Below are 27,834 nucleotides of genomic sequence, written 5' to 3' on the forward strand. Positions count from 1 at the left end.
CGTCTCGCGCTCGATGACGTCACGAGACGACCCCTGAACCAGGAAGTGGAGTCGGGGAGTCGACTCCCCGTGGGTCTCTGAGCGGAGGTGCTGACATCGTAGTTGTGGTGGTGGTGTTGTGGTGGTGGTTGTAGTTGTGGTGGTGATAGTTGTGTTGTGGTGGTGGTTGTAGTTATGGTAGTTGTGTTGTGGTGGTGGTTGTAGTTGTGGTTGTAGTTGTGGTGGTGGTAGTTGTGTTGTGGTGGTTGTAGTTATGGTAGTTGTGTTGTGGTGGTAGTTGTGTTGTGGTGGTAGTTGTGTTGTGGTGGTAGTTGTGTTGTGGTGGTGGTTGTAGTTGTGGTGGTAGTTGTGGTGGTGGTTGTAGTTGTGGTGGTTGTAGTTGTGGTGGTTGTAGTTGTGGTGGTCGTGGTTGTGTCGTGGTTGTGTCGTGGTTGTTATGGTGGTTGTGGTAGTGGTGGTTGTAGTTTTTGTGGCTGTTGTAGTGGTTGTTGTAGTGGTTATTGTGGCTGTTGTAGTGGTTGTTGTAGTGGTTGTTGTGGTTGTTGTTGTGGTTGTTGTGGTTGTTTTAGTGGTTGTTGTGGCTATTGTAGTGGTTGTTATAGTGGTTGTTGATGTGGTTGTTGTAGTGGTTGTTGTGGTTGTGGCTGTTGTAGTGGTTGTAGTGGTTGTTGTAGTGGTTGTTGTAGTGGTTGTTGTTGTGGCTGTGAGTGGCTGGCTCAGGTGCCATCTGTTGAGGAAGTACTGAAGGCGATCCAGAGTCTGAGACCAGGAAAGGCACCGGGCAGAGATGATCTCCCAAGCGAAATTCTGAGGGAGGGGGTGGCGTTTGTGCACAGACTGCCCTACATGACATCATAACAATAGTCTGGGCCACTGGAAGGGTTCAGCAGGATTGGAAGGATGCCTTGGTGGTCCCCCTCTTTAAGAAGGGACCACACAGACTGTAACAACTACAGGGGCATCTCACTCCTCAGTGTGCCGGGAAAGGTCCTGGCAATGATTATTCAACATCGCACGCTGAGGAGAGCCTTGCGGAGACCCAATGCGGTTTCAGGAAAGGGCGGCCCTGCACAGATGCCATATTTTCTGTCCGTTTGCTACAGCAGAGGTGTAGGGAATTCCAACAAGACCTACATCTCTGCTTCATTGACCTGGTCAAGGCCTATGATACCATCAGTCGGCCTGGGCTCTGGGTTGTTCTTCGTGCTTTCGGAGTCCCTGACCCTCTGCTCATGATCATTAAGGACCTTCATGATGGTGAGCGGGCCCGGGTAAAACTACTGGCTGGGTCATGTAGCCCGCATGTTGAGTGACCGCATGCCTAAACAGCTTTTGTTTGGCCGGATAGAGGGGGCTAAACGGCGCTGCACGGGCTAGAGAAGAGATGGAATGATGTGGTACAGGAGGACGTGGAGCTGAGTGGACTTGCCATGACAGGTACCAGCGGTGTCAAGATCGGCCTCTGTGGAGGACGCTGCTGCTACTGGGCAGTTGGAGGCAGTCGCCCTCCAACAACAACGGAGGGCGGAGGAGCGACGCTCACAACGAGTGGAGCGCCGGGTGGCTAAAGCACAGCAAGTTGGCACAGTAGGGGGCACAGGTGGTGCATCAGCCAGTCATTTCAGTCATCTCAGTCGACTCGTGGCACCTGGGTCTGCCCCGCGACCTGCCAGCGGGCGTTCGACACTTCACGCGGCCTCAATGTGCACATAGCCTGGCACAAACGTCGTGGTGACATCACCACCACTTAGTGGCGAATGGCGATTGTTGTTGTGGCTGTTGTAGTGGTTGTAGTGGTTGTTGTGGTTGTGGCTGTTGTAATGGTTGTTGTAGTGGTTGTTGTGGCTGTTGTAGTGGTTGTTGTGGTGGTTGTAGTAGTGGGTGTGGTGGCTGTTGTCGTGGTTGTTGTTGTAGTGGGTGTGGTGGTGTCTGTTGTAGTGCGTGTGATGGTTGTTGTTGTAGTGGGTGTTGTGGTTGTTGTCGTGGGTGTGGTGGTGGTTGTTTACCCAGCTGAAGCCTCGCTTTGTCTTCCTGTTCTAGGAATATCGATTTAGTGGCATCAACTGGGGATTTCCGTTCAGGCTGTAACAGCGACGCGTTAGGGGCCATCCATTTAGTACGCACGCAAAAAAATCTGTCAAAACTTGACCCCTTCCCCCCTTCCTGTACGCATGTGTACTTTTACACCCCCCCCCCCCCCCCCACCTGCGCACCCTGTCCCCCCGCCCCTCGTATTTAATCCATGCAGAAACGAACAAGGATGAATAATATTGACGTATTTAAGCAAACAGATAGTCCACCGCCGGCTGCATTATTATCGAGGCTTCACCCCCCCGTTTCCTATGCGTACATTGTCAGTAGACCCCCCATATGCAAGCATATGGAATTGGGTTAACCCCCTCCCCCCTCCATGCGTACGTACTAAATGGATGGCCCCCTACAGCGTGGGGCCGTGCAGGGCTGCTCCACCGCTCTTCACTGATCGCGATTCTCTCTCTCGCTCTGTGTTGTTTGTCCTCAGCCTGGCTCATTGCTTCACCTCACTGAGGAGACGACACTCGGCCGAGTCCTTTGCTCCGTTCCTGTCCCTTCGCTGTCGTCATTCTACTCTGGTGCATCTCTACATCATCTCTCCTGGCTGCTTCACAATGTTGTGGCGAGTCTTCAATATGTAACTTAGATTTACGTGATACAGCTGCTTTTGCCTTGATTACTTTTTTTTCGCTTCATTATTTCTCTCCCTTTGTAACGATATCGATTGAGGGGCGCACAGCTATGGATCGGTGTCTTAAGTGTATTGTACGTCGGTGTTTGATGTCTGCCCTGCTGCTCCATTTACTTTTGCTAAATGCTCCTCGTTCACTTTGAGGCCTGCTGCCTGCCCTCGTTGCTGGACCTCATCGGTGAGATCCTCACTTTCAGGAATCCTTGCCCAATCTGCGAATATTTTACAAGGAGTCCTGCAACTTGAGTCATTTGCAGGCAGCTGCATTTTCAGCACTGCTATGTTAGTTCAATTACTTGGATGTGGGGGGGTTGCATATTTTTTATTGGAGGAAAACCTTGGAAAACAGGTGCAGAATATGCAAACTCCACGCAGAAAGTTTCAGTCAGAAGAATAATTTTCCAGTAAAGCCCACAGAGCTAAGAAGGTATTTGTCAAGGGCCACTCGGCCGACAGACAACATGAAAGCATTCCACAATTCCAGCCACTCACCTACTCAACCACTCACCCATTCACTTACCCAGCTACTCACCCAACTACCCACACCCACTCATCCATTCATCCATCCACCCACTCACGGACTCGTCCACCACTCACCCACTCACCCATCGAACTACCCACTCACCCACCCACACTCACTCACTGGCATATTCACTCTCACCCACTCACAACAAAGACAAATATCAAAGATTCCCCGTATAGCTTAAATAAACTGTCGGGGCAGGTGCTGTAAGCGCGCACCTATGAAGGCCGTCACGGTACACGAGGGGGTTAGTGGCAGCACCACGCCTGACCACCTTTGTATACCCAGTGGCGATGTTTGCACACCACACCAGGTAGTCATTTGAGGCCGATTCCCTCTCGGGGAGGCCCATTCAGATAATCGTCACTGGTGTTGTCCATAAGCGGGAATCGAACTCTGGACGCTGGGTTTGTAGCGTAGCATGCTAACTGCTGCACTACTTTTACACACGCAATTACGTGCTGAACAAATAGTTCCACGGTTCAAATTGCAAGTTCGCGTTTTAAATCTATATAAAATAAACATCCATAAAGCTTTTTTTGGGTTTGATCGGGTGAATATAAATGTGCCGTGAAACCTGTCACCACCGCTTGACAAAGCCAGTTACCAAGGTTTGTCACATAAACATAACATGCCAATGAGTTACTAGTTCAGCACGCCAGTTGTGTGTTGGAGAGTGAACGCATTACAACATTTACAAATCGAGTGCTGTGACGTTTTAGTGTTGATTACAACAGCAACAAGCTCCATTGGTCGATAGCCAGAATTGCGAAGAATTCCTTCTGTTTCCGGTCTGAAATAGAGGGGAGTAAAGGTGATGTCATCACTGTGATGCCTATCCGGTGCAAAAGCCAGAGAGGGGTTAATGTAGTCGTGTAAGTTATAATGGAACATATTAATCTAAGCATATGCCCGTGCCTATTGTTTGGGTTAATCACAGTTAAACATTATGTTAATCTAAGAGTATGCAGAGAATGTGGAGTACATATTAGTGGCTGCTAACAGTTAATGTACTGTGTGTAAGCGTATAATATCTGTGTATATTGTGTGTAATGTGCATGTATATCTGCTGGGTGTACTGCACGTGAGTGTGCAATGCTTATGTATATGATGTATATTGTATGTAGTGTGTAGGTTGTGTGACTAATATTTATTTATCGTGTATATTGTGTGTAATGTTGTATAATGCATATGTATCATGTATATTGCTTGTAGTGTGTAATGTGTAGGTTGAATGACAAGGAGCAGTGACTCAAGACAGCCCGGTGCTAGAAGACACCAATGCGAGCAGTGTCCATACGGCACGGACCACCCTGGACACATGAATCTGCACCAGAAGTCACACATGGCGAAGAAGGAATTCAGGCGGTCATCTCACCTGAATATTCATCAGAGAACACACACAGATGTGAAGCCATTCAAGTGCACTGTATGTGAGAAGGCATTTAGACAGTCATCAGAACTTCAAAGTCATCAGGGAATACACACAGACGAGAAGCCCTTCAAGTGCACTACTTGTGAGAAGGGATTTAAACGGTCATCACAACTTAAAACTCACCAGAGAACACACACAGGCGAGAAGCCTTTCAAGTGCACTGTGTGTGGAAAGGGATTTGCAGATTCAAGAAATGTTTTGCAACATCAGAGAACACACTCGTGCGATAAACCTTTCAAGTGCACTTTGTGTGAGAAGGCATTTAAACGGTCATCACAACTTCAAATTCACCAGAAAACACACACAGGCGAGAAGCCCTTCAAGTGCACTGTGTGTGGTAAAGCGTTTATACGGTCAGGATCTCTTAAACATCACCAGAGAACACACACAGGCGAGAAGCCCTTCAAGTGCACTGTCTGTGGTAAAGCGTTTACACGGTCAGGATCTCTTAACATTCACCAGAGAACACACAGAGGCGAGAAGCCCTTCAAGTGCACTGTGTGCGGTAAAGCATTTATACAGTCAGGATGTCTTACCATTCATCAGAGACAACACACAGGCGAGAAGCCCTTCAGTTGCACTGTTTGTGGTAAAGCGTTTACACGGTCAGTATTTCTTAATGTTCACCAGATACAACACACGGGCGAGAAGCCCTTCAAGTGCCCTATGTGTGGTAAAGCATTTCTACACTCAAGATCTCTTAACATTCACCAGAGAAAACACACAGGCGAGAAGCCCTTCAAGTGTACTGTGTGTGATAAAGCATTTACACAGTCAAGATGTCTTAACATTCACCAGAGACAACACACAGGCGAGAAGCCCTTCAAGTGCAGTGTGTGTGGTAAAGCATTTACACAGTCAGGATCTCGTAACGTTCACCAGAAAAAACACACACGGGAGAAGCCCTTCAAGTGGACTGTGTGTGGGAAGGCACATGCAACGTCAGACGACCAAAATAGGCATGAGAAGATCCATGTGGAGACGGAGGTGGAATCGAGAAGTGAAAGTGCTGCATTGAGTGCATCTTGCATGCAACAAGAAGCAGAAGACGACCCCAGTTTAGTAACGTGGCCAGCAGTGACGGTGGAATGTAAAAAAGTGAAAGTGGAACGTCAAAGAGTAAAGGTGGAACGTAAAGAAGTGAAGATGGAATGTGAAGAGGTGAAGGTGGACTGTGCGGAGGTGATGGTGGACTGTGAAGAAGTGAAGGTGGAATGTGAAGAAGTGAAGGTGAAAAATGAAGATGACTCGACTCAAGGACCGGACCTCCAGGTGGATGGAGGCAGCGTAAAGCAGGAGGAAAATTCAAACTCTGAGGGACGGCGAGGCGACCCTCAGGAATTTGTGAATGTGGAGGTGTGGGTGGAGTTTTTGGGGCAGTGATCGTTTAGTGGTCAGCACGCTGCTCTACGAGCCCGGCAACTCGAGTTTGATTGCCGTTCACGGTTTACATCAGTGACAATTATCTGAATCGGTCCTGGGCCTCCCCTAGGTCAACTCAGCCTCAAATGAGTACCTGGGGTGGTGCCTAAACACCACTGGGTAGATCAAGGCAGTCGAGCGTAGCGCTAGCCACTCACCCCCTTGTGTGCCATCCTCATGATCATGCAGTGCATCCCCAAGGACGATGACCTCTTGCATCGGGAGTCGGTATACTTTAGTCATTTTACGTGGTTGTACTGTTTGATTCCTGTGAGTTTGCTTTTGACTAGCAAGACCTGTGATTGAACGAAACACCTTTCCACATGGCTCACATGCACAGTGGACTGAGGGTAACTCCTGATATTCAGATGCACTGGTCGATACTGTAACCACTTCTAACCCGCGTCTCCTGGCTTAGTGTTTCTCCGTGTCATTAACATGTCTCTCAAGCAGTTGAGTAGCTGTGCGCCATTGCTGTCTGTTTTTGGCGAGATTTTCCCATGAATCTACCGATATTCTTCATCTCAAATTTTAGTGAAATACATCCTTAAAGCGCAGGCACTGACCTCCTCTACTTCGGGAGTCCTTTTGCAATTTAGTGTAGAGCTATTGTTTCGGGAGTGTTTTTTCCTCCCATTCCGAGTGTGTCCAGCCCAGTGAAGTTGGGAAGCGGTGACCATAGATGACACAGCAGCCATTCCAGTTCTAGCAAGGTCTGCTGGATGTTGTTGAGTTGTAAATGGCGACGGTAAGGAGTCACATTTTCAGAACTATGAAGGAGAGCTACTCCTGTAAACACTGCACTTTGTCCTTATGGTGATGCCTGGCTTGTCCCATATATGCTCTCTAAGGCGACCGAAAGTGGACGAGGCTCAGCTTATTCTAATTTTAATCTCTTGGTCCAGATTACCATTTCTTATCACTGTACTTTCCAGATATGTGAACTTGGTGATTGAGTTAAGTTGGTGTTGGACAATGTGGATCCTTGCTCCAGCTTCAGAGATCCCAGGAGCCGGTTGATGCATTACCTCAGTTGTCTTGAGGCTCACAGCGAGACCACATTCTCTGGCTGAATTGGAAATGTAGCTGACTAGCAGTTGTTGGCCCACTTCAGTGTGGTCAACCAAGGCACAGTCATCTGCATACTAAAGTTCACGTACTATGATCTCCCTGATGGGAAATTGTCGTGCGTAACCATGACAAGTTATGAAGCCCAGAAACTGTGCGGGACTGGATAGCTACTACTGCTTTCAGATCCTTCATAGCCTCATCGACCATAGTGGCAAAGAACAGGCTGAATAAGTTGGAGCTGGAGCACAGCCTTGCTTCCCTCCATTTGAAATAAATGCATCTTATATGTCTGAGGGAGTGCAGACCCTGCATACCATCATGGGACTATCTTGATTATTCCAAGGATTCTGGGTGGACACCCAAACTTTAGTCGTAGTTTTCAAAGTCCCTTTCTCCCTACGATGTCAAAGTCGAGATCAACCAAGGTCACGTACAGTGGTTACTAATGTTCAATGCACTTCTCTTGTAGTTGTCTGAGTGTAAAAATCATGTTGGTTGTGTCTAGACCTTCCCTAAAACCACCTTTGCTTTATGGGATAATTTTGTTCGTGATGGCTTTATTGATTATGTTAAGAATCAGCTTGGCTAAACATTTACGTGGAATAGAAAGAAGAGAAATGCCTCTGTAATTGTTACAGTTGGCCCTATTTCCCTTTTTAAAGATGGTACTAAAACTGCATCCTTCAGGTCCTGTCGTAGGACTCCACATTTCCAGAACTCTCTGAATAAGTGCCATAATTCTTCACCGAGAATATCTCCACCAGCTTTAAGTATGTCTGCAGGAATCTCGTCCACTCCCGGGGCTTTACCAGGTTTGAGTTGTCGGATTGCTAGTTTGACCTCATCAAGTAGGATTTCTGTATGAGTAACTGGGCCATAGACTTCTCGAAGTGCATGATAAAATTGTTTATACTGCTATGCATCTGTGTAATTTTGTATTTCAGCTGCTTAATCGTGCCACCATTTATTTTCAATTTATATTAGCTTCTTCTGGAGGGTGGACCATATTGTATAATATGCCAGTTTCCTCCTTTGGGATTGAGGGCCTTGAAGTAGGGTGTTAGGAGCTGAAGCTATTGCATATCGAAGCTCCTGGATCTGTGGGTCATTCTCATCAAACTAGTCCTTGTGTCTTAGACTTGAAATTCCAAGGACGTTTGATGAGACGTTATAGACGGTGTCTTTGAAACTAGTCAAACGTAGCGCAATATCTTTGCGTTCGGAGGCAAGGTTTCTCAGAGATTGGCCAAGATTCTGTTGGAAGGAGAGCTGGAACTATTCCGCCTTAAGTTTGATTATGTTGAGTTTATTTGGAAGTGGTGCAGTCTTTACACTTTGGAGTATATATATGAAGTTGTATCTTTGATCTTACAAGACATTGGTCTGTGTCACCAATTGCAGCTCTTGTTACTCGTGTGATGTAGATGTCTTTTGAATCACTTTGTCGAGTAGTAATATAATCTATCAAGTCCCAATGTTTTGACCTCAGGTGCATCCAGATTGCTTTGAGATGGTGAGGAAGTAGATATAAATAATTTGATGAGAGGCTATGCATTGAGCACAGTCCCAGGAGACGTTGACCATTGCTATTAAACTTGCCCACACCATGCATTCCAATGAAACCAGGCCAGGTGTCATGGTCGGTCCCTACCCTGGAATTGAAGTCGCCTAGCAAGAGGATCTTGTCATTCCTGTGAATGGAGGATAATTCATTATATAACGTTTCCTTTATCGTTTGAGGTTATTTAAGGTTGGAGCATAAGGCGAGACAACTATGATGTGTCTAATGGCCTTAAGAGGGAGGCGAAGTACCATGCGTCTATCTGAATTCCCCTCAGGAAGCGATGGCAACGTTCTGGCAAGGGAATTCTTCATGGCAAAACTGACCCCTGCAGTACGTTTCTTTCCTTCGGGTCTTCCTGACCAGAAGGTGTATCCTGCGAGGTATTCCGTGATCTGTACTTCCCCAGAATAATGTGTCTTACAAAGAGAGAGCAGCAATGTCTATGCTATAGCGATTGAGCTCCCGTAAGATAAGTGCAGTCTTTCGTTTTGGTCTGGGGCAAACCTCTCGATCAATTAGGGTGCAAACATTCCAAGTTTCAATTACAAATGTATTTCTCTAACTTAATTTGGAGCTTTCGTGACTGCAGGAATTATTCTTTAGTTCTTTCGGTAAAGTCACGTATAAAGATAAAATGAAATAATAAATTAAATTAAGTATACTAGATTTGTGTTTCTATTTACTTTATACCTGATGATGATTGCTTGTGTTGCAATCGAAACGTCGTATGCTAGTATTTAATTTAATTTATTATTTTATCTTTATACGTGACTTTACCGAAAGAACCAAAGAATGTATTTCTCTGTTTATACTTTTGCTTTTTATCACTCCATTGGTTACCCACCAGCCACGCCGAGGTGATCAGGTACGATTTGGGGTGAACATTTGTTAAGCTACCTTTTGTAGGTTGCTCTCCGGATCGGGGTGGGCAGTCACTTGGGGTGCTGCCCTGCAGATCAATAACTAATGCAGATACTGCACGACCCATCTTCCCAAACTACCTGTATGTGAATGTTTCTACAGCTTACAACTCGTCAGGCCTGCTGCTTTGCTCCTTATCCCTCGCTCCAGGACTTTAGTTGAAGGATGGTGGAAAGATATTGACACCATATACATTCAAGATATGCACGCGGTGCCACCTTGTCTCCGTCTTGTCTCCAATCTTGCCTCTCCCTTGTCTCTCCGCCTTGTCTCCGCAGCATCCCATCGCGGGTCCCACATCACGTGGTGTTCCCAGCCTCCAGTGTTGCTGCCTGTGAATTTCTTTCCTGTCCATGTGCAGTAGTGTACGCGTCAAGAAAACACGTGTCCGGTATTGTACAGCACTGTACAGTAGCGTACACTGCTTTACTCGAATTCGTGTACAGTATTGTATGCTACATTGATGTGTAAAATTATATAAATGTACTGTTCAAATAACATTTTACACTGTAGAATATATCAAACGTATTTTTCACTCAAGATACTCCCCGTGTAATGTCTGGGTTGGTGTCGGCTGTAGGGTAACCAGTGGTGGGCCATATATTTTACACCGAGGCCTTCAGTGCTATCCTCCCGCAATCAAACCGCCTTCGAATAACCTCACCATGACACGAGGGCAATAGGCTATTGTCATATTCACAGTGACAGTAACTTCTATCGAGTGGAATCAAGTTATTTAACACGAGGCTCAACACCTGAGAGTTACAATACACTAATTGCAGAGACATGAATACATGGTGACTGAATCCAAGGATATACCACTATTATGCAGTATGACAGGATGCTGCATCACAAATTGATATCGCATAGCCCAAATCAATGTAATGTCCAATAAATCCGCCACCAAATAATTGTCTCATTCAGCCATTGTGCGTAAAAAAAAACAGGGCTAAGTAAAAATCTAAGCAAAAAATATAATGCATTACATCAAAAAATCTAAACGTCACGAAATAAAGTTTAAATCTAAGATGATGCCACGTTATATGTTTCAGTTAGCTGACCCTCCGATCACGCCACACGAAAAATGTTGACGTCGGCGGCGAGACAAGCAAGAAGGCTCCGGTGTGTGAAAGAACACACCCAACATGGCACTCTAAATTTGATTGGTTAAAAAATATGACAACAACATCGTCCCCATTTGCTTCAACAGCAGACGGGATTCACTCAAAAATCTGAAGGCCTCGGTAGATGTTTCACCCGGAGACAGCACAGGTGGAAAATCTGATTGGATACACACTGTAATGTATGAGCTGCACTGGAAGCATTGTAACGGAGGGAGAGAGTAGCAATGGAATGACGTTAATAGACTGATGGGAACGAACTTTGTAAAATACATATAGCATTAATGAAAATATATTAAATAATACATTTCTGATTTTGACAATCTCTAGGCTAGCAGAGAAGGCCTTGCTGGTCCTGACAGCCCGCCTCGGGTAATGTCAAACAGGCGGAGGAGGAGCAGGTGTTGTATTAGAAAAGCCGTGAAACAGACCCTCGTTTTTCCCCACAATGCCTTTTGAGTTTTGCGAATCGCGGATTTGCCAACTGTGGCTATTTTCAAGAACGTAACTAGACCCATGACAGACAAAGGTTTCGTGTTTTGTATAAAGTAATGCGACACTAATGGGAGATGCACAATTAGGCTGTGTCCAACACAGTTAAACAAGAATGCTATATGTCAACATGTAGCGTGATCATTCTCTTTTTTAGGTGACGTTTCTCTAGGAATGCTAATAAAAAAACACCAGCTATTTAAACTTGCTATTTCATGAAAAAAGTGGCACTTGTCAACTGCTATTGTACAATGTGATTTAAAGTGTGAGTTAACTCGTTTTAACTTAGACTACAGTAAGGGAAAAAAGTATTTGATCCCCTGCTGATTTGTACGTTTGCCCACTGACAAATAAATGATCAGTCTATAATTTTAATGTTAGGTTTATTTGAACAGTGAGAGACAGAATAACAACAACAAAATCCAGAAAAACGCATGTCAAAAATGTTATAAACTTATTTGCATTTTAATGAGGGAAATAATTATTTGACCCCTCTGCAAAACATGACTTAGTACTTGATGGTAAAATCCTTGTTGGCAATCACAGAGGTTGGACATTTCTTGTAGTTGGCCACCAGGTTTGCACACATCTCAGGAGGGATTTTGTCCCACTCCTCTTTGCAGATCTTGCCCAAGTCATTAAGGTTTCGAGGCTGACGTTTGGCAACTCGAACCTTCAGCTCCCTCCACAGATTTTCTATAGGATTAAGGTCTGGAGACTTGCTAGGCCACTCCAGGACCTTAACGTGCTTCTTCTTGAGCCACTCCTTTGTTGCCTTGGCCGTGTGTTTTAGGTCATTGTCATGCTGAATATCCATCCACGACCCATTTTCAATGCCCTAGCTGAGGCAAGGAGGTTCTCACCCAAGATTTGACGGTACATGGCCCCGTCCATCGTCCCTTTGATGCGGTGAAGTTGTCCTGTCCCCTTAGCGGAAGCATAATGTTCCACCTCCATGTCTGACGGTGGGGATGGTGTTCTTGGGGTCATAGGCAGCATTCCTCCTCCTCGAAACACGGCGAGTTGATTTGATGCCAAAGAGCTCCATTTTGGTCTCATCTGACCACAACACTTTCACCCAGTTGTCCTCTGAATCATTCTGTTCATTGGCAAAACTTCAGACGGGCATGTATATGTGCTTTCTTGAGCAGGGAGGCCTTGCGGGCGCTGCAGGATTTCAGTCCTTCACGGCGTAGTGCAGGGGTCCTCAAACTTTTTAAACAGGGGGCCAGTTCACTGTCCCTCAGACCGTTGGAGGGCCGGACTATAGTTAAAAAAAACTATGAACAAATTCCTATGCACACTGCATATATCTTATTTTGAAGTGAAGAAACAAAACGGGAAAAATACAATATTTAAAATGAAGAACAAGTAAAGTTAAATCAACAAACTTGCCAGTATTTCAATGGGAACTATGGGCCTGCTTTTGGCTAATGAGATGGTCAATGTCCGGTTTCATATTTGTCACTGCTAGTCGTAACAAGTGATGCAAGTGTGCATCCGTTAGTCTAGATCTGGTTGGAGATTTCAAATGTTTCATTCTGGAAAAAGTCTGTTCACAGACTTGTGCTGCCAAAGATGGTTGCCATTTTTAGTGCATGGTTCCTGAGATGAGGATATGTCTCAGAGGGGAGAGATGCATAGAAATTATGAAGGCTGCTTGACTTGAATGCGTCTTTCAGAGAGTCACAATTCTGCAGTTCAGTCAGTTCCATTTGGTAAATTGTATCCACATTTTCAATGTCAATAGAAAATGGGTTACGGAAAAGCTGTATGTCCTGTTCATGGAGATGAAGCTCTTTAAATCTAAATTGGAACTCCTTTTGCAATTTTTCCAGTGAATCCACACATGTTTTGTTTGGGAATGCAACCAATGGTTTTTCCGCTAACAGATTTTGAGTTGTGGGGAGATGGCAGAAGTTTGCCTCCTTCACTTGTTTGATGAGGAGGCCTAATTTTACTTCAAATGCTTTGACATGTGATTGCATATCACAGATGAGCTTCCCCTTTCCTTGAAGTTGCACATTGAAACTGTTGAGTAGCTCTGTTACATCTGTCAGAAAGGCAAGGTGCCATTTCCATTCTGCATCATTGAGCTCTGGTACTTCTTTGTTTTTTGAAAGCAGAAAAGCTGTAATCTGTGGAAGTAAGTCATAGAAACGTTTCAAAATTCTCCCTCGACTCAGCCAACGGACTTCTGTGTGGTACAGAACATCTTCATAGTCAACATTTAGCTCAGACAGAAATTCCTGAAATTGTCTGTGGTTTAGTGCATGAGCTCTAATGAAGTTAACACAAGATACCACAATTTTCATAACAGAGTCCCACTTCAGTGATTTACTACACAGGCTTGTTGGTGGATGAGGCAGTGTATGGCTATTGGATGAGAATGGTTATGTTTGTCCATCTCTTGGTTAATGCGAGCAATTACTCATTTCTTAGACCCCACCATGCTAGGAGCACCATCAGTTGTCACACTGGCTAGTTTAGCCCAGTTCAGCTCCAAACCATTCACAGTTTGGCAAACCTTTTCATAGATATCCTCTCCTGTAGTTGTTCCTTTGATGCTTTGCAGTGCAACAAGCTCTTCTGTGACTTCGAAATAGTCATTCGTCCCACGAATAAAAATTAAAAGTTGTGCAGAATCAGGAACATCATTGCTTTCGTCGAGTGCCAAGGAAAAATAGGAAAGTTTTTTTGTGGAGTTTTGTAAATGCTGATGCAAATTGTCTCCCATTTCTTCAATCCTCCGTGTAATTGTAGGTCCTGAAAGACTCACTGTACTAAATAAATCGGCCTTCTCTGGACACATCTCTTTGGCAACAGGAAGGCATTCTTTAACAAATTCTCCCTCCACGAATGGTCTGCCAGTGCACGCTATTGGCTTGGCAACTTGAAAACTTGCTCGCAGTGATGAAATATTTAGCTGCTTCTGCTTCACAAAAGTATTTTGCTGAGTTGTTAATGTATTTTTCAGTTTTAATATTTTATCTTTTCTCACTTCTCCGACCAAACAATCATATTTATCTTTATGTTGAGTTTCATAGTGTCGACGTAAATTGTATTCTTTGAACACAGACACTATATTCTGGCATATCAGACACACAGCTCTTTCCTTGTACTGCATGAAAAAGTAATCATAAGTCCACTGTTCTTTGAATATCCTACACTCCGAGTCAATTTTTCTCTTTCTTGACATCATTGTTTCCTAGGGAGTCAAAATTGCTATTAGTAAAATACCAATATATATACAGCGCTACAAAAACAATATACCAGCAATAACTTTACCCACACAGAGACATACAGACTGCACTGCCCATCAATGCAGTCTGATTGGGGGAACTCCGCTTTTACCCCAGGCTCACACATGTGCGCGTGCCATTAAAAAGTTAATTAGACCTGCAGTTTTGTTCACAGATCGCAGTGCGGTGGGCACAATGAGTGCCCACCGCCGCAGCTCAATCAGTGCTCACCAGCGCAGCCAAATCAGTGCTCGCCACCGCAGCCCAATCAGTGCTCACCACCGCAGCCCAAAGAGTGCTCACCAGCGCAGCCCAATTAGTGACCATGGGCCGGATAAATGTCCTCAGCGGGCCGCATGTGGCCCGCGGGCCGTAGTTTGAGGACCCCTGACGTAGTGTGTTACCAACTGTTTTCTTGGTGACTATGGTCCCAGCTGCCTTGAGATCATTGACAAGATCCTCCCGTGTAGTTCTGGGCTGATTCCTCACCGTTCTCATGATCATTGCAACTCCACGAGGTGAGATCTTGCATGGAGCCCAGGCCGAGGGAGATTGACAGTTCTTTTGTCTTTCTTCCATTTGCGAATAATCGCACCAACTGTTGTCACCTTCTCACCAAACTGTTTGGCGATGGTCTTGTAGCCCATTCCAGCCTTGTGTAGATCTCCAATCTTGTCGCTGACATCCTTGGAGAGCTCTTTGGTCTTGGCCATGGTGGAGAGTTTGGAATCTGATTGATTGATTTCTTCTGTGAACAGGTATCTTTTATACAGGTGTAATAAAAGTCGTTGAAGCGACTTGTGGAATCCGGTCTTTATTTGTCTTTCATTACAACACTCCTTCACGCTGCTGACAGACAGCGTGAGAGGGATAGAAAGAGAGAGACGCGCGCAGCCACGTGGCAGCCTGGACCCCCGCTCCCGCGTGGCCCCTTCCCTTCGTTCGTTCCAGTTCTGACCACGTGTTGTTCGTTTCCACCCCTATTTAATACCCGGGTCACGTGGTACCTTTCCACCAATCCTGGTTAGCCTCTATGGAATCTTCCAGACTCCACCGTAGGCTCCCGGGATCACGCCCCTGACTCGTCTCCCCATTGGATGTGGCTAAAGCCAGCAGAACCAATCCTCTATTTACAGCTGTCACCTTTCCAGAGCCACGCCCCTAGGCTTCCCCCCATTGGCTATGGACCAGGACCGGCAGAGCCAATCATCGTGACGAGTTGTGATCCGTCAGCGACCCGGATATAACCTCACATTACACAGGTAACAAGCTGAGATTAGGAGCACTCCCTTTAAGAGTGTGCTCCTAATCTCAGCTCGTTACCTGTATAAAAGACACCTGGGAGCCAGAAATCTTTGTGATTGAGAGGGGTTCAAATACTTATTTCCCTCATTAAAAATGCAAATCAATTTATAACAATTTTGTCATGCGTTTTTCTGGATTTTGTTGTTGTTATTCTGTCTCTCACTGTTCAAATAAACCTACCATTAAAATTATAGACTGATCATTTCTTTTTCAGTGGGCAAACGTACAAAATCAGCAGGGGATCAAATACTTTTTCCCCTCACTGTATGAGCAGTTACTTTCCATTGTCAATGCAGACATATTCACAAACATAAACGGCTTAAAAACTTACACATTTACATGACCAACATATCACCAGTTACTTGCGATTGTCAATCGAGACATTCACAATCATCAACACGTGAAAAGCTCTACGTTACAATAATAAGATATTCACTACATATGAAGTTACTTTACATTCTATTCTATGTAAAGTAAATAAATAACACGATCTGACCCAAAAATAACCTATATGAATAATATTGGTCGCGAAAAGCCTACGTGTTAAACTTTACATTCTCAATGCAGACATTCCCAAAAATATACGGCTTAAAACCTTTACGTTCAAATTACAACATATTATCAAGATATGAACACTTACTTCCCATTGTGAATAGACATATTTGCTCAAATATAGTATGCGCGCCCCACGCTTTTATTTAGTCAGTTACAACAAGAGTATATGAAACATATATAATGCAAAGTACTTGAACAGAAAATATTTATTTTTTACTTTTTAGTACATTTCATAAGTGCGTGTTTAAAAAAAAGTTTAAAAATATACATTTGATCTGTTATTTATACACCAGTTTTCTTGTTTTTAATTAAACGCATTAGAGTTTTGACGTTTATCCTTGCTGTGTAATTAGACGAAGTGGTGCAGAGAAACGCACAGCGAGGCCGAGACAGGTCCCATTAGGTTCCTTATTTTAAAGAAAACTACGAATTGTTCTCTAGAGGAAGATGGTACCTACACTTCTAAGCTGAAGCTGACAGTTCATGTCGCACAAACATCTGCAGTCACACACTACGGGGAAGTTTTAAACTTATCTTCTTTTTCTCTCTCTCTCTGACTACTTGTTCTCTCTGCCTGTGTCCTCTCTTTGGAATGTTCACACTTAAATTCTAACTTAGCAATCTTTGAAATACGTAATCAACCAGGCTATGCGTTAATTGTGTGTTGACCGACCCTCTGTGTTGTATTACATTACATTTCGATATTTTACTAGGTTATTTAATTTTAGTGTGTCCTCCTGATTTTCAGGCTTGCTTGCCGTGTCATCGCACTTGCAGCACCACGTTTTTGTTGTTCACTCATTGATATGCTAATTTTTTCTCTAACCCCCCCTCCCTCTCTCTGCCTCCGCCCCCCTCTGTCTATTTAAGGCCACCCCACAGAGACGATCACCTCTCTCTGTTACCTGTGTTGCTCTCTCTATGTATCTTGGTGATATCTGTCTGCTAATATGTCTGTCTATAGTTTTCTGGTTAGATTTTATGTCGCTAATTCATTATACCTGATGATGATTGCTTGTGTTGCAATCGAAACGTCGTATTCTATTATTTAATTTATTATTTTATCTTTAGACGTGACTTAACCGAAAGAACCAAATAATAATTCCTGCAGTCACGAAAGTTCTAAAATTAAGATCTGCAGTCACATGAATACAAGGACATTGCTCATATTCATACCACGCAATCGATCTGTCCAGACATCCCATATTCTATACGTGACCCTGATACACGCAACTTGCTACATCAAGACTCACAATCGGTTGATGGGTAATCATTCGTTCATAATGCTAAGATTTACAGAATCCGAAGAACCAGAAGTATATTTTCCGAGCAAACCCCATTGAGCAGAGATTTGTTTTAAGGGCGACTCGGGCCAGTAAGTAACATCAAAGCATTCCACACAATTACAGATAAAACAAAGAAATGTAATAATAGTAATTACGTTGTAAAATAGCATTCACACCTAAACGTTGGTGATTTGAATAAGAGAGTCAGTTTGAATGAGGACAGAAGATGGCCGGATGGAGATTCCAAGAGACGAAACTTCTTAGGTGGTTCCCAAGGCTTTGGGGTAGCTGCGTTAAATGAAAGGTAACCTCTGAGTGGATGACGCCGACAGCTGCACGTATTGTTGTAATAAGAGATGCCTGTAAATAAGGTGACCTCATTGGGAATTCTTTCAGACCTTTCCAGACCCCACTTCAAACGTGCTGGGCCCTCAATCTGCTTTGTAAAAAAACTTCGAAGATAAATTTGCCCCTTGAGAGCCTGAACAGACTTTTAAGACAAGTGTGGCAGCGAGCACCGATGAAGGCCGGCACGGTACACGAGGGGGTGGGTGGCCAGCACCATGCCCGTCCACCTTTGTCTTCCCAGTGGTGTTTAGGCACCACACCAGGTACTCATTTGAGGCTGAGTTGATCTAGGGGAGGCCCAGGACCAATTCAGATAATTGTCACCGATGTCGAACGTGAACGGGAATCAAACTCGGGTTCCCGCGCTCGTAAGGCAGCACGCTAACCGCTGCACGATCCCTCCGCCAAAAACTCCACCCACACCTCCACATCCACAACCTTCTGGGGGTCACCTCGCCCTCCCTCAGAGTCCGAATGCTCCTCCTGCTTGACGCTGCCTCCATTCACCTGGAGGTCGGGGCCTGGAGTTGAGTCTTCATCTTCGCATTTCACCTTCACTTCTTCACATTCCATCTTCACATTTTCACATTCCACCTTCACCTCTTCACATTCCCCCTTCACTTCTTCACATTCCACCTTCACCTCTTCACATTCCCCCTTCACTTCTTCCCGTTCAACCTTCACTGCTGGCCACGTTGCTAAACTCGGGTTGTCTTTTGGGTCTTGTTGCATGCGAGATGGGCTCGATTCCACCTCCTTCTCCACATGGATCTTCTCATGCCTATTTCGGTCGTCTGACCGTGCGAATAACTTCCCACACACAGTGCACTTGAAGGGCTTCTTGCCTGTGTGTTGTCTCTGGTGATGATTCTTAAGATATCTTGACTGTGTAAATGCTTTACCACATACAGTGCACTTGAAGGGCTTCTCGCCTGTGTGTTTTCTCTGGTGACTGTTAAGAGATCCTGACCGTGTAAACACTTTACTACACACAGTGCACTTGAAGGGCTTCTCACCTGTGTGTGTTCTCTGGTGAATGTTAAGGGATCCTGACCGTGTAAACGCTTTACCACAAACAGTACACTTGAAGGGATTGGCGCCAGTGTGTGTTATCTGGTGAATTTGGAGATGTGATGAGCGTTTAAATGTCTTCTCACACAAAGTGCACTTGAAGGGCTTATCGCTTGAGTGTGTTTTCTGATGTGTCACAAAATTTCCTGAACCTGCAAATGCCTTTCCACACACAGTGCATTTAAAGGGTTTTTCACCTGTGTGTGTTTTCTGGTGAGCGTGACGAGATGCTGAACGTGTAAACGCTTTACTACAGACAGTGCACTTAAAGGGCTTCTCTCCTGTGTGTTGTCTCTGGTGAGTTCTAAGTTGTGATGAACGTCGAAATACCTTCTCGCATACAGTACACTTGAAGACCTTCTTGGCCATGTGTAATTTGTGGTACAAATTAATGTGTCCAGTGTGGCTCATGTCGTATGGACACTGCTCGCATTAATTCCTTCTAGCACTGGGCTGTCTTGAGTCTCTGCTTCATGTCATTCAACCTACACATTACACACAAAATATACACAGTACACCCAGCGGACATGAGATGCACACATTACATACAATATACACAGATTATACACCTACACCTAGTATTATTCACGATGTACTTACAAAAAAATCAACAGACTACCTGCTGGATCTCCTCACTGTTTCGAAGAACAAATGTGACCTAAGGTCTTAGCTCATTTACCAGCTTCACATTCCTTATTGCCGTACAAATACTGAAGGAAGGGTATTTTCCATTGATGCCCCGAGGGTCTGGAATGCTATCGCCAATAAACTGCAACTTGGATCACTACCTGTGAGATCTTCACTCAAAACTGCTCTAAAGGAGTTGTACACCCCTAGCTGCCACTGCTATTCAGAATGGCCTGAAATCAAATGTATCATTCTGGATGACCGCTACAAAGTATGATCTTGAGTTTTGATTATAGTGTGCTGATCTTTAAAGGTGTATTTACATTTTTCGATTCTGCTACTGATACTCCTGCTGTTATGGAGTGACTCACGCAGCCAACTATGGCTGCAAAGTTTGGTCGTACATGTTACAGTGAGGAAAAAAAGTATTTGATCCCATGCTGATTTTGTACGTTTGCCCACTGACAAAGAAATGATCAGTCTATAATTTTAATGGTATGTTTATTTGAACAGTGAGAGACAGAATAACAACAAAAAAATCCAGAAAAACGCATGTCAAAAATGTTAGAAATTGATTTGCATTTTAATGAGGGAAATAAGTACTTGACCCCTCTGCAAAACATGACTTAGTACTTGGTGGCAAAACCCTTGTTGGCAATCACAGATGTCAGACGTTTCTTGTAGTTGGCCACCAGGTTTGCACACATCTCAGGAGGGATTTTGTACCACTCCTCTTTGCAGATCTTCTCCAAGTCATTAAGGTTTCGAGGATGACGTTTGGCAACTCGAACCTTCAGCTCCCTCCACAGATTTTCTATGGGATTAAGGTCTGGAGACTTGCTAGGCCACTCCAGGACCTTAACGTGCTTCTTCTTGAGCCACTCCTTTGTTGCCTTGGCCGTGTGTTTTGGGTCATTGTCATGCTGGAATACCAATCCACGACCCATTTTCAATGCCCTGGCTGAGGGAAGGAGGTTCTCACCCAAGATGTGACGGTATAAGGCCCCGTCCATCGTCCCTTTGATGCGGTGAAGTTGTCCTGTCCCCTTAGCAGAAAAACACCCCCAAAGCATAATGTTTCCACCTCCATGTTTGACGGTGGGGATGGTGTTCTTGGGGTCAAAGGCAGCATTCCTCCTCCAAACACGGCGAATTGAGAATTGGTCTCATCTGACCACAACACTTTCACCCAGTTGTCCTCTGAATCATTCTGTTCATTGGCAAAACTTCAGACGGGCATGTATATGTGGCTTCTTGAGCAGGGGGGCCTTGCGGGCGCTGCAGGATTTCAGTCCTTCACAGCGTAGTGTGTTACCAACTGTTTTCTTGGTGACTATGGTCCCAGCTGCCTTGAGATCATTGACAAGATCCTCCCGTGTAGTTCTGGGCTGATTCCTCACCGTTCTCATGATCATTGCAACTCCACGAGGTGAGATCTTGCATGGAGCCCCAGGCCGAGGGAGATTGACAGTTCTTTTGTGTTTCTTCCATTTGCGAATAATCGCACCAACTGTTGTCACCTTCTCACCAAGCTGCTTGGCGATGGTCTTGTAGCCCATTCCAGACTTAAATTTGGATTTAAAGCTTTCGTGACTACACGGATTCATCTTCTTGGTTCTTTTGGTAAAGTCACGTAGAGGGGAAATAATAAAATAATAAAAATAAAACATAAATAATTCTCACGACGTTTCGGCCACAACGCAAGCAGCCGTCCTCAGGTGAAGAACAGGTCTGTCGAGAAGACAGCGTCTGAATGAAACACCCCAGGCTTGGAGCGTATATTTAAGCTGGGTTGGAGGGGGAAGAGCGCCTTGACAAAATAATTTGCATATCAAGAGGAATTTAGCATATTCATAGGAAATGCAGATATGGGATTAGTACTACTTGTGAAATGGGTAGGAGGTGGGCGGGGGGGTTTCAAAGTCATATTATGCCCGTGCATTATGCAGGATTAGCAGCATCAAAGGGAGGGGATAGGGGTAGCATTAATAAAGGGAAGGAATGTTAATAGTATTATGCTGCAGTAACTAAACCACAACGTAAAAAAAAACTAAAGTATAAACTACATAGTATCATCAGTATACTAAATATACTCTCCAATAAGCTGAGGTACTAACAGTAAGTAATACATTACAATTCTATGTCGCAAAAAATATAATATGCTTCCAGCTAAACTTTTTTCTCTTACATCACACGGGTCTACCCCATACTATATACTGCCATAGACAAAACCAACATGGTAGCCAGATGGCTTGCAGAGAACCTCTGTCTTGGAGAAGTCAATGTCATGTGAGCCCACTGAATTGTAACAGTGATCTGCCACGGCTGAGGTGTAGACGCCAGGGTACTGTATGTCTGGAACCACATCTTTTACAGACAGGACCAGATCACGGATGTTATGTACTGTGTTGAATCGGACCTGAATCTTGTGTTTAATCTTACAATGTATAGTCGAAGGTATAGGGTGGTGTATTGTAATACAGTATATAATTTAATGTTGGTTTTGTCTATGGCAGTATATAGTACAGGGTAGACCCGTGTGATGTAAGAGAAAAAAGTTTAGCTGGAAGCATATTATATTTTTTGCGACATAGAATTGTAATGTATTACTTACTGTTAGTAACTCAGCTTATTGGAGAGTATATTTAGTATACTGATGATACTATGTAGTTTATACTTTAGCTTTTTTACGTGGTGGTTTAGTTACTGCAGCTACATACTATTAACATGCCTTCCCTTTATTAATGCTACCCCTATCCCCTCCCTTTGATGCTGCTAATCCTGCATAATGCACTGGCATAATATGACTTTGAAACCCCCCGCCCACCTCCTACCCATTTCACAAGTAGTACTAATCCCATATCTGCATTTCCCATAAATATGCTAAATTCATCTTGATATGCAAATTATTTTGTCAAGGCGCTCTTCCCCCTCCAACCCAGCTGAAATATACGCTCCAAGCCTGGGGTGTTTCATTCAGACGCTGTCTTCTCGACAGACCTGTTCTTCACCTGAGGACGGCTGCTTGCGTTGTAGCTGAAACGTGGTGAGAATTATTTTATTATGTTTTATTTTTATTATTTCCCTTCTACGTGACTTTACCGAAAGAACCAAGAAGATCATTCCAGCCTTATGTAGGTCTACAATCTTGTCCCTGATATCCTTGGAGAGCTCTTTGGTCTTGGCCATGGTGGAGAGTTTGGAATCTGATTGATTGCTTCTGTGAACAGGTGTCTTTTATACAGGTAACAAGCTGAGATTAGGAGCACTCCCTTTAAGAGTGTGTTCCTAATCTCAGCTCGTTACCTGTATAAAAGACACCTGGGAGCCAGAAATCTTTCTGATTTAGAGGGAGTCAAATACTTATTTCCCTCATTAAAATGCAAATTATTTTATAACATTTTTGACATGCGTTTTTCTGGATTTTGTTGTTGTTATTCTGTCTCTCACTGTTCAAATAAACCTACCATTACAATTATAGACTGATAATTTATTTGTCAGTGGGCAAACGTACAAAATTAGCAGGGGATCAAATACTTTTTTCCCTCACTGTATGTATATCGTTCATTGTTAAATTTGAATCAGTTCCTATGATCACTGTTACATTGTTTTTATAGCTCTAATTTGTTGATTTAGAAAACTTTTGGTTTAGCCATGTTTGTTTGTTGTGGCACAGAGTTAGCCTGATAACTTTAATCTAAATTGTCTTATGGTTGTTTTTGTTTCACTGGGATATTTGCACACGGCGTTGAAATACGGTGCTTTTTCTTGAAGACTTTGCTGTTTTTTCCAGGATTTTTCTGTTGCATGTAGTCACTTTAAGATGTTTCTTGTTCATGTTTTTGTTTTGTTGCGGTTGCACCTGAGTCAAGAGTCGCATGGCTCACAGGGTTATACCTAATAAATGAAACTAAATGAAATGAAACACCCAGCCGAACAGATACTTAGGCATGCGGTGACTGGGAATGCAGGGCGACATAACCCAGCCAATGCAGACTCACTTGCCAGGAGAGCTCACAGATTTTTTTTGAAACCATTAAATATTTTTATCACACCAGGTAAAGCACACTGAGCAATATATCACTTTTTCAGAAATGACCTGGCCACAAATGATAGCTCAACGAAGTGGCTTATCATCACGTGGAAATGTTTAGCAGACAAATATTCTAAAAGTATGTTTCTAAATGTCAGGGTCCGGATTGAACCTATGACGACCTGTATACCAGGCGATGTAGCTAACATCTCGCTATTGTGGCACCACTGATGGGACTTTGTCCAGATCTTGCAATTATCCCTGAACAACTTACACAAACCAGTGTGGTTAAACCCAGGATGGATCGTAGACAGGCTAGCCTGAATATTACAAACTGGTGCAGATGTTCAGTTAGAGGGTGCTCCAAATTTTGCAAGGGAAGGCATGACTGTATCCGAGAAGACCTGAAGCTTCATGTGGAGCGACAGGCGAGGTAGTTGCCATTCAGAATTATGCAGTCGATTAAATGAAAATGCTGTCCGACTGATTCAGAGTGAAACCTCTGCTGTCAAACCGGTGCTGGACATAAGCACACTGCCCAGGTATGGGAAACTCTCCAACCTCTCATCAACTGCTACACCACCAATGGGGAGCTGAGGGGGTGGAGTCTTTGATGACACAAAATACCCAGGCAGGTGCTTAGTTTTGGTGGGGCTGATGGTAAGACCCCACCTCTTTGTGACACACTCCAGGTTCAGCAGCAGTGCCTCCAACTCCTCCTCTGAGTGAGCAGCAATCACCAGATCATCAGCAAACATAACGGGGCCGTCCATAGATGACATCACACACCTAGGGGGGGGGGAGTAGGGATCAGACATTTGTGACGATGTGTGACGGGGGGAGGGGGGGGTTTGAGAAATGTGATGCGACGTCAAAATGCGCAACTTTAAATAAATATAAACATAAGAATTGTTATAACACTAATTTTAATTAATTTTCATTAACTATTCGATTATTTAAATGTACTAAGGTCACCTTTTATTTATTCCATGAAGGAGCATTTTGCTTCTTCATGGTAGAATGGAGAAGCATACATTTTGTAAATGTCTTGAATGATTGTTATTAAAAAAAGTATTTGTAATGATTCTACCAGGGCTTTTCATTCTGTGGAATGAATATGTGATTGTTATAATTGTACTCTCCATTTTGCTTCGTTCTACTACGAAGGTTTCAAGTATTTTTTATACTTATAATTACTTTTAATATTTTATAATTATAATAGAATTTCAATATAATATTCTGAACATTTGCAGTTTTAGTTAAGCAGTTGAATATTTTCAAGTGAATTTTATGCTAAATTTCAGCTCTCCAACGGTTCCTTTTTAATACGTATTTATCCTACAACATCAGAGTGCAGCGCCACATTAAATACGCACTACAGTGACAATAGTTTAAAGTGATTTGAAGCATGTTTTTTGTTCAAAATGGAAATATTGTTTTGGGGGGGGGGGCAGAGCTTCGTGACGTCATATTTGAGGGGGGTCTGACTTTTTGTGACACCATGTGACGAGGGGGGGGGAGGGGGGTAAAAATGGGCCAAAATCACGTGACGTCATTTATGGACGGCCTCTAACATGGCTGATGACCAATAAGGAGCCATCCCTCGACTGCACCCGGGCATCGATCACATGCAGTACACCCAGTAGCTATACATACATATTACACACAAATATATATATACATACACACACCAATAACCTATTTGACACTGTTGTGACATCACCACGTGCATGTGCCAGGCACTGTGCACTTTAAGGCCATGTGAATTGTTGAACGCCTGCTGGCTGGTCACAAGACAGACCCAGATACAATGGGTTGACTGAGATAATTGGCAGATGCATCACCTGTGTCCTCTACTGTGCCAGCTCGATGTGTTTTAGCCACCCGGCGCTCCTCTCATTTGTAGAGAGCGTCGCTCCTCTGCCCTCCGTTGTTGCGGGAGGGCGACTGCCTCCAACTGTCCAGTAGCGTCCTTCACGAGCCTCCTCCTCCTCCAGAGGCCGATCTTGACACCGCTGGTACCAGCCGTGAGCAAATTCACTCAGCTCCACATCGTCCTGTATCACATCACTCACACATCGTCCTGTATCACATCACTCACACATCGTCCTGTATCACATCACTCACACATCGTCCTGTATCACATCACTCACACATCGTCCTGTATCACATCACTCACACATCGTCCTGTATCACATCACTCACACATCGTCCTGTATCACATCACTCACACATCGTCCTGTATCACATCACTCACACATCGTCCTGTATCACATCACTCACACATCGTCCTGTATCACATCACTCACACATCGTCCTGTATCACATCACTCACACATCGTCCTGTATCACATCACTCACACATCGTCCTGTATCACATCACTCACACATCGTCCTGTATCACATCACTCACACATCGTCCTGTATCACATCACTCACACATCGTCCTGTATCACATCACTCACACATCGTCCTGTATCACATCACTCACACATCGTCCTGTATCACATCACTCACACATCGTCCTGTATCACATCACTCACACATCGTCCTGTATCACATCACTCACACATCGTCCTGTATCACATCACTCACACATCGTCCTGTATCACATCACTCACACATCGTCCTGTATCACATCACTCACACATCGTCCTGTATCACATCACTCACACATCGTCCTGTATCACATCACTCACACATCGTCCTGTATCACATCACTCACACATCGTCCTGTATCACATCACTCACACATCGTCCTGTATCACATCACTCACACATCGTCCTGTATCACATCACTCACACATCGTCCTGTATCACATCACTCACACATCGTCCTGTATCACATCACTCACACATCGTCCTGTATCACATCACTCACACATCGTCCTGTATCACATCACTCACACATCGTCCTGTATCACATCACTCACACATCGTCCTGTATCACATCACTCACACATCGTCCTGTATCACATCACTCACACATCGTCCTGTATCACATCACTCACACATCGTCCTGTATCACATCACTCACACATCGTCCTGTATCACATCACTCACACATCGTCCTGTATCACATCACTCACACATCGTCCTGTATCACATCACTCACACATCGTCCTATATCACATCACTCACACATCGTCCTGTATCACATCACTCACACATCGACCTGTATCACATCACTCACACATCGTCCTGTATCACATCACTCACACATCGTCCTGTATCACATCACTCACACATCGTCCTGTATCACATCACTCACACATCGTCCTGTATCACATCACTCACACATCGTCCTGTATAATATCTCATCTTTAGCCCATGACACACCCGTTTAGGCTCCTGTATATAACTTAACAAAAGCTGCTTGGGTATGCAGTGGCTGGGCATACGGGGCACATGACCCAGCCGACGCAGCCTCGCCTGTTGGAGGAGTTCACCGATGGGATTGTCCAGATCTTTCAAGGATTTGCGAGCTCCTCACATAAAGCAGCCTGCTTCAATCTAGGCGAGATCGAAGGCAGCGGCGGTAGTAACGTGGGAAGCAGTAGCAGCTGTTGAAAGTGATCACTTATGGCCTTTAAGAACCTTGATCCGTCCCTGCAGCAACCACCACAACTACGACCACCACAACCACCACCACAATCCACTACAACCACCACCACCACAACCAGCACCACAACAACCACCACAACTACGACCACCACAACTACGACCACAACAACTACATCCACCACAACTACGACCACCACAACTATAAACACCACAACCACCACAACAACCACGACCACAACAACGACCACAACTACTACAACCACCACAACTACGATCACCTCAACTACAACCACAACAACACAATCACATCCACCACAACCACCACCACCACAACAACACAACCACCACCACAACCACCAAAACAACACAACCACCACAACCACCAAAACAACACAACCACCACCACAACAACTACGATGTCAGCACCTCTGCTTAGAGACCCACGGAGACGACTCACCAGCGTCACTTCCTGGTTCAGGGGTCGTCTCGTGACGTCATCGATCGCGAGACGGGCTCAGAGTGAGGGGCG

General features: G+C 44.4%; 2 protein-coding genes across 11 annotated transcripts; one reads left to right on the forward strand and one right to left on the reverse strand.

Annotated features, from left to right (window-relative positions):
* Positions 1–18,117, forward strand: LOC133362382 (zinc finger protein OZF-like). Of its 5 annotated transcripts, none has more exons than XM_061581316.1 (3): positions 1–87; positions 2,522–3,152; positions 4,464–18,117. In XM_061581316.1, exon 3 carries the CDS (start codon positions 4,483–4,485, stop codon positions 6,064–6,066), a length of 1,584 nt encoding a protein of 527 aa, XP_061437300.1. In that variant the 5' UTR covers positions 1–87; positions 2,522–3,152; positions 4,464–4,482; the 3' UTR covers positions 6,067–18,117. The 5 variants fall into 5 exon arrangements, with proteins under 5 accessions (XP_061437300.1, XP_061437301.1, XP_061437302.1 ...); XM_061581317.1 differs by having other exon boundaries at positions 2,522–2,656; XM_061581318.1 differs by having other exon boundaries at positions 2,522–2,650.
* Positions 15,315–27,834, reverse strand: LOC133362383 (zinc finger protein 239-like). 6 transcript variants are annotated; one of them, XR_009757492.1, is made up of 3 exons: positions 25,586–25,883; positions 15,855–19,566; positions 15,315–15,786 (listed from the first exon to the last, which is right to left on the reverse strand). XR_009757492.1 is itself a non-coding variant. In XM_061581323.1 (3 exons), exon 3 carries the CDS (start codon positions 19,490–19,492, stop codon positions 18,392–18,394), a length of 1,101 nt encoding a protein of 366 aa, XP_061437307.1. In that variant the 5' UTR covers positions 19,493–19,566; positions 25,586–25,798; positions 27,763–27,834; the 3' UTR covers positions 15,315–18,391. The 6 variants fall into 6 exon arrangements, 5 of the variants coding, with proteins under 5 accessions (XP_061437307.1, XP_061437308.1, XP_061437309.1 ...); XM_061581323.1 differs by adding an exon at positions 27,763–27,834 and having other exon boundaries at positions 15,315–19,566; positions 25,586–25,798; XM_061581324.1 differs by adding an exon at positions 27,732–27,747 and having other exon boundaries at positions 15,315–19,566; positions 25,586–25,798.

This window comes from Lethenteron reissneri, unplaced genomic scaffold (assembly GCF_015708825.2).
Source record: "Lethenteron reissneri isolate LAM-NWPU_2019-01 unplaced genomic scaffold, ASM1570882v1 scaffold_146, whole genome shotgun sequence".
Taxonomy (NCBI): domain Eukaryota; kingdom Metazoa; phylum Chordata; class Hyperoartia; order Petromyzontiformes; family Petromyzontidae; genus Lethenteron; species Lethenteron reissneri.